The sequence below is a fragment of the Oratosquilla oratoria genome, chromosome 22 (genome assembly GCF_046742065.1).
Source record: "Oratosquilla oratoria isolate Oo_2021 chromosome 22, ASM4674206v1, whole genome shotgun sequence".
Lineage (NCBI taxonomy): Eukaryota > Metazoa > Arthropoda > Malacostraca > Stomatopoda > Squillidae > Oratosquilla > Oratosquilla oratoria.
This window is the reverse complement of record NC_134798.1, coordinates 46148883-46156382: the sequence shown is the minus strand read 5'-3', so window position 1 is coordinate 46156382 and position 7500 is coordinate 46148883. Positions and strand designations below refer to the sequence as shown.

The 7500-nt window shown below is 36.4% G+C and overlaps 2 protein-coding genes across 2 annotated transcripts in view; one reads left to right on the top strand and one right to left on the bottom strand.

The window, feature by feature from the left end:
* Positions 1-6715, top strand: part of LOC143037511 (ubiquitin-protein ligase E3B) — a 38269-nt gene extending 31554 nt beyond the window's left edge. The window contains exon 20 of the mRNA XM_076205862.1: positions 1-6715. This exon is cut by the window's left edge and continues 565 nt beyond it. The gene's annotated coding sequence lies outside the window, so the exon portion shown is untranslated.
* A 593-nt stretch (positions 6716-7308) lies between these two features.
* The window catches only part of Tcs4 (Threonyl-carbamoyl synthesis 4), a 7807-nt gene continuing 7615 nt past the window's right edge, over positions 7309-7500 (bottom strand). Inside the window, exon 8 of the mRNA XM_076205871.1 lies at positions 7309-7495. Coding sequence (XP_076061986.1) covers positions 7420-7495 — 76 coding nt within the window. The 3' untranslated portion in view covers positions 7309-7419. The remainder of the gene's footprint in view (positions 7496-7500) is intronic.

Sequence of the window (7500 nt, the reverse complement as noted above, 5' to 3'; positions counted from 1 at the left end):
TCAAATACACAGCATAGGTACAAGTAAAAAAAATTCTTTGAGCATAAAAATGCTTTAAAGATTCGCATACATTTATAAAGAAAAATTGTAAAAGCATACATGTTGGTTCACCATGATCTTGGATCACATGCTGGATTTGTGATCAATATCTATTACTTTTTCAGATTTGAGTTCAGAGCTCATATAATGCCCAATCTATGGGTAATGGTGTGACCTTATGCACACATATACACTTCAACTCCTTGTCCAAAGGAGTGGGTATGACTTAGAGTGCTGTGATGCTTTCCAGCTCTGGGTGGGGACTGAACTCAGGACCACTTAGTTAGTTGGCCTCACCAGCAAGCCAGTGTATAACAAAGAAGAAATTATAATCATACTGTGCTGTACTTGTCACTTAATTGAGTTACTTCAGCCAGTATTGGATTCAGACAGATCAATTTAGAGTAACACTCATATGCTAGTGTACAGAAGTGTATAGAAACTCAGTAATGAATACATTAGTATGTAGTCACAGAAAATGAGAAAAGACAAAGATGAAAACTTAAGTGGAATGTACAGTAGAAATTGGTGAGCATAAAGTATGGTTCAGTCTTGCAAAGTACTGGAGAAATTGCAGGTATCAGTTGTTTTGGAAACAGCAGGTGAATGAGTGTATTTGTATATGTTCATACTTGGGGACAATATTGCACTGAAGAATTGGTGGTATGGAGGTGTTAAAGGAGACCTTTAAGGGTGGTAGTGGAGAGACAGGATTGATTTGGTTTAATATCACAAACTTTGCTTCTCAGTAAGGGCTTGATCACTTTTTGAAGCAAGGAATTTAATTAGCATTATGCCTGTACTACAAACTCACTTGCTGCTGAGCAGGACTTGGGTTGCCTTCAATCATGACTTCTGCCATAGGTGGTAATGGTCTAACTCACTTTGCCAGCATGCATACCAGAAAGGAAAGACAGTGGTCAGCATTCTTCTAGGATGCTCGCTGGCCGAATAGGTTAGAGTGTCACTATTTGCGACAGGGGTTGAAGTGACGGCAGTTTGAACTGTGCCATAAGTAAGTTTGACTAAGTGCATGGTTCATTAAATTAGTCTTAGTCTCCTGATAGGGAAGTTTGCAATGTTAAACCAAATCATTAATCAACATTCTTTAGTGTGGCGATTAGTCTCTGTAAAAGAGTGCTACATGGTTCTTGTCTGCAGGGATGTCACTAAAATCCCTGAAATATTGATGATGATGTGGTTTAATGTCACAAACTCCCCCCTATCGGAAGGCTAGGATGGTGCCCCTCACAGAGGACTTTGTAGCATGGTTTAATTTCGCCAGTGGCAGGGTTCAAACCACCATCCCCTTGACCTTTGCCACAGGTAATGACGCCTTAAACTGCTCAGCCAACGAGCTTCCCCGAAAATATTGGCAGCATCAAACTTATGCTTTTGATACCCCACATAGGGGTGACTGAGTACAAGAGAATATTAAAGCAAAAATTTGCGATTGATGATCACAAAGATTATTTCAATAAAAAATGGGTGATTGCAAAGTAATCTAAAGATTGTATAAACAATTTACATAGAGAATGATGGTATAATGAGGTTTGCCTGTATTGACATACATACATGTAGAAAACAAGCATGCAAGAATAGGCTTCAGTATTCAGTGTAAAATATGGCAACCTGTATCATATTGCCAGCTGTGATGTTGCTTGTTCCTGCATAGAAAACTTATTTATCCTATCATTGTGCTTTGTGGTATTTGATATAAATGTTTTGGTTTCTTTATTAATAGAGAGTTCTATATTACCAACATATCTGGACAAGTAATGTGTAGGTAATGTAATTTTATGTAAAGTTTAGTTGTTTTGTGTACTGTACAAAAAAAGTATTTGATCAAAGTAATCATCATCATCAGTTTAAGTAATACTTCACAATTTTTTTTTTTTATTCTATCTCACTTTCTATCTTAAAATGAGTGATTTAAAGTCCAAACAGTTATATTTGAATAATGATTGTTACCTTGAATTTCATTGACTGGAAACCCACAGCCCCATAGTGGCTGGCAACAGTCCTTATGCCCTCCCATAGATCTGTATAAGTGTGGGACCATTTTTGATAGGCATAGGAGGGAATGAGTCGCTGTTTGTCTGCACTCCATAATTGAAAAGTCAGAGGAAATACAGCTGAAGTTAATAAGGAGAAATGTTTGTCCTGGTCTTGAGACACGTGTCAGAACCTTGGGGCTTCACCTTCAGATGAAGGTAAGGATGTGCAGATTTGAAGATGGGTAGCGGGAAGAATATTTGCTCTGGTGTCCATCTTACAGAACCACCACATGGAGGTATCTGTTTTGGTCCTTGATGTTTGATAACGTAAGAACATTCATTCAAATCAATTATTGCCTCGAGTTTCACCAAGGGGAAAAAACACAGCCCCGCAATGGCTGGCAGTGGTCCCTGGAATCTCCCACAGATCTGTCTGGGAAGGAACTTTAGACTGTTGTCTGCGTTGTATCAGTGACCACCATTTCTGTGTCACTGGCAGAAAGTTGTAGGGAAAGGAGAATAGTTGATGGTTGTCAGCTCTTCATGTGTAATAAAATGTAAGAAATACAGCTGAAGTTGATAGAGCGAGATCTTGGGGTCCAATTCAGAGGCCAAGTGTCAGCCCCTCAGGGCTTAACCTCCTTATGAAGGTGAGGGGGTTGACGGGTTTTGGAACTGGGCAGCTTTGCTGTCCATCTTGCAGCTACCTGTCATTTGTTCATTAAGAACATCCGTGTAAGAAATATTAAAATTTCAACCTCTAGAACTTCAGCAATTTGGGATTTGAGGAATATGCAGCAATATTTATGGGGATTTTAAACAGAGTAGTAATTTAAAAAAAAAAAAAAAAAAAAAAAAAAGGAAAAAGAAAATAGGAAACTTGTGGTAACATAATGGATAGAATAGTCTCTACTTAGTGGAGGAATGTAAATTACGTCAGAAATTTGCATATTTAGAAGACACTAAAAACCCTACACATAAGTCTGATGCTTTGTGTCAAGGGAGGTATATTTTGACACTTTGAGGTATTAACACTGATTAATTATCTAGTAGTCTTCTAGACAAGGGAGCATGATATAAGAAACAAAACTAGAATTAACAAGAACAGGTCAAGCAGGTAGATACTTTTGTCAGATAAAGCAGAGGTACTGGTTACTCTGAATATGATCCTTAATTTAATTTTTTAAATGTATGGTTAGAGCTCCTCTGATAAATGGAGTTATATCACTTTCATAAAAGGACTTTGTTTCCTGGAGCCAAAGAAAAAGAGGGATATTATATAAAATTATTTTTTTTTTACTTAAAGTATATCCTAAACACAGAAGTGTCGGGAGAAAAACATTTTATTTGAGATCAGTTGAGCTTAATTCTTTCAGTGAAAGTGATATGACTGACCAGTATGTTGAGTCTTAACTATTTGTAAGGCACAAAAGCACCAAGAGTGTATTGCAATACTTGCTGTGATATTAAACTTGTAGGATGGGAGGTTAAAGAAATAACAGTCAATTTAGGCTTTTGGTGATAGAAATAAGATGCTGCAGTAGAATTCAAAATTACTTTAACATCTGACATCTCTTCATTCTGGTTTTCCTCCCTCTGTTTCGTTTGTGTTGTGTTTGTCATTTTCCTGTGCGCATCTTTCTAGCCCCTTTTTTATATTCATACTTTCAATTTCTATTCATCCTAGTCTGAGCTTGTTTCTCTATTTATTACTTTTTCACCATCATTCTTATTTCATCCAGATCCACTATTCTGTCAGAAATTATTATTAGTTAGCAGTAGATTATTTTAAGAGTGACAGTGGCAAATTATTATCTCACTTGTCATTTGTGTGGGGTTTGGTAAATAACAAAAGTTGCATCTGTCATTCAGTGGTTTTCACAGAACTTAACAAATGTTTTGAGTCATTATTTCACAAATTAATCTATGTTCTTTTTTATCATCTGTGTTGGCTTTATTGTTGATGATGTCAAGTATTATATTTCAGGGATCTTTCTTGTCAGTGATTTATAATAAACAAACCTATGACGACTTGAAGAGCCAAACTTGCTTTAGGTTTGATTGTGGGTATTTCTGTCAAGTTCTTGGGTCTGCAGCAGAATAAGCCTTATATCCTTGAACTAGGTCCACCTATTTTATTAGGGAGAGTGCATTCTCAAGCTCACAGTGTTGCTTTTTTTGTAGCTTTGTAGGGTTTATATTGATGTTTTAAGCACTGGAGTTTCATCTCACTTTTCTGGCAGACATGATCAATATAGCTATTCATTCTCACATGTTTTTCTTTTATACTTACATTTGATTCTTTGCACTATTGAACCATTATTTCATTTGATCACGTCAGCATTAATACACAGGGTGAATGTCAGAACAGTCATTATTGTGTCTGCCAAGTAAATGTGATGTAACGCTGATTGTCGTGGGGTGCTAAATTGTGATCATAACCAAATTGAATTGATTGTACTCACTAGATTGAAGACATTTACCAAGATATAGTTAGTTTATTTACTCTATATAAGTCAGTGTATCAGTAGTGTTATTTTATACAAGTTAGCAGTTAGAATGGTTTGATTTTCATACTTTTACATAACCTGTGGCCTACTGTTTATTTGTGTTTATAAATTTGTACAGTACCAACATGTTAGAATGGAAAAAAAAAAAGATAGACACATTAAAGCTTTATGAGCTGTTTTGTAACTTTAGTGTCTTGAATAGGAAAGCCGATGAGCTTTAATGGTGCTTCTTGCTTCGTCTCAAGGTCGTTTACACGATTGCATAAAAGATTGGATGAGACTTTTTTTTTTCCACGTAGACTGCAAGAAGCTGTAGACTGGGAGCTACAGTTGGCTTATCTTGAAAAGAACAAGTTTTACATACTGTAAGTAACATAGCTACACAGAGGCATACAATAAGGATGTACTGATGTTTTTAACCAGACATTCCACTTTCACACTCCTTCTATTTCCTCTGAATTGCCATGTATTGAGTCTTCCCATCAGCCACTTGGAGAGGATAATTATCCTCTAGTCACCCACAGCTTCACCCATATGAATTTGATACATAAATACAAAAACATATACATACAACCCATTTGGATAAATACAAACAGCTTGTGTGTACCCTTTATTCATGTACACACACACATGCAAAACCACACACATCCGTGAGTATAGCACCTTTCAGTACTGTGTATTATAGTTAGGTAAAACACACACACATGCATTGAACTTGCCATCATCAAAAGAAACGAGAAAGACGTGACATGATTGCAGTGTTCATATCATTGAAAGGAGTAGATAAAACTGACAGGTTGCATGCATTTGGGATGAGAACATCGTAAGGTCCCATGACAAAATTGAAAAAGACATCCCTAAAAGATATCAAGAAACAGTTTTCTGTACCGATGTGTCAGCTCATGGAATAGCCTAAAATAGGACACAGTCCAATTCAAAACCATAAACGAATTCAAAAGCAAATTTGATCATTGAAAGGAACATAACCCCATGAAAATAGCTCCTTCCCTGTATACTACAATTACTTTATATGTCAACATATAAGATGGTTGTTTAAGGTGCCACCCAAAATTCAGATCTGAAATGTAGGGTCATTTTTTATGCTTGTCATACAAAATGAGCCCCAACCATATATGTAACATTTCTGCTCAACTTTTGCAAATGGGGACATGATAATGGTTAAGGATTCATTTCTTGAGGAATATGCATTTTATTTTGTGTTGTAATACCTGTCTGTCAGTCAAGAGAGTGCAAAAAATATTAGTGAATTTATAATAATTAAGTGGTTGAAGAGATGATATGGCCAACCAACTCTGGCTCTAAGGATGTGCTGTGTCTCACTGCATTGCCTTTGACCCAAGTGGTGTGCCAGGGGCCAGGGATGACCCTTCATCCATGAGGTGCTAAGAAGGGAGCGGGGGATGAATGGGTTTTGGATGGGTGTATGCTTTGACTCGGCCACACCCCCTATAAAAGGGAGAAGTCCTTTTGCTATGTATGTGTGTATATATGCTATCATACAACATTATATAAACTAAGAGTATATTTATTACACTACATTTTTATTGCTGTATTGTAATACTGCAGTATGGTTAGGTTGTTTTAATAGAAATTGTTTAAATATTTGTGTTAATATTTACCAAGGCAGGAATTAGCGTACCACCAGTCACCAGGATAGAAGCACTGTCCATAACAACAACAATAACAACCATCAACACATATTAACAATGCACCATTCACCACTGGCTTAAATTTCACATTTTATATCTGGAGCATAAAATGACCCCCTATTTTTGGGTTGATTTCTTAAAGGGTCATCTTAATCAATGATCATCATCTTATATGATGGCATATATGGTCAGTAAAATGGCAAGTGTTGCTTCGGTCACTTGAGGCCATTGGTATATACATCCATAGAAGTTCATGCACACAATAGTGATGAAATTCATAGTATTATGATGCAGGTCTAATGTTTTTTTAAATCATTCACTGCATTGGAAAGAATAATAAAGATTCAAGTATTAATGAAAAGGAAAGAAAAGAAAAAAAAAAAACTCTCATAAGAATTACCAAAGGTGTTGACTGTGCAAAATTATTTTTCAATATTGTGTAAATTGTATATATACTGTAAACAGATATGATGTGTTATAATAAACTTTTACTTTAGCATGTGGAAGTATTATTTTCCTTATAGTACAGAGTATCTGTATTAATCTGAGGGGACAAGGAGGGAGGTTTGCCATATAAATGAAGTGTGTTGTGTCTTGCTGCATTGCTTTTGACCTGGGCAGTGGGCATTAGACAGGGATGACCCTTCATTAACAAAGAGCTAAGAAAAAAAGGGAACAAATGGGTGGTGGGTAGAAATGGGACGAGCGAGGGTGGGTGCATGCCTTGGCTGTCTTATCTTCCTTGTATGGGGGAAGAAGTTTTTCGGTACAGTGAGACCTCTCATTAACGGACGTTAATTAGGTGTGTTTGCGGTGTTTTTGCTGTGTTTTTGGTGCTGTTGTTTAGTGTGTGCAATCACTATGCCACTCAAAAACTACTCCAAAACACCACAAACACAGCCAATTAACGTCCATTAATGAGAGGTAGTACTGTATATAGATAGAAGATAATATTAATCTTAAAGTGGCTGCACATCTTCAAAGCCCATCACCACCATAAATTACTTCTAGAGCTTGGAGCTGGCTCTTGTTCCCTGTGCCTAGCCTTCATTATTTTTCCAAGGTTACCCAAGGGTAAAATGAAAGAGCAAACAATTGTAACATATTTCTTCTAAGTAAAGATTTATAGATTATCATAAAATACACTTCATATTTCTCAACAATTTGATCACAATCAAGTAACCTATGTACATTAAAATGCTGCTAAATTTTTACCCATTTCTTTGCTTTGATTCCTAAAGACCTTACATCATCTGTTAAGTCAATCCCAATTGGGGACCTGAA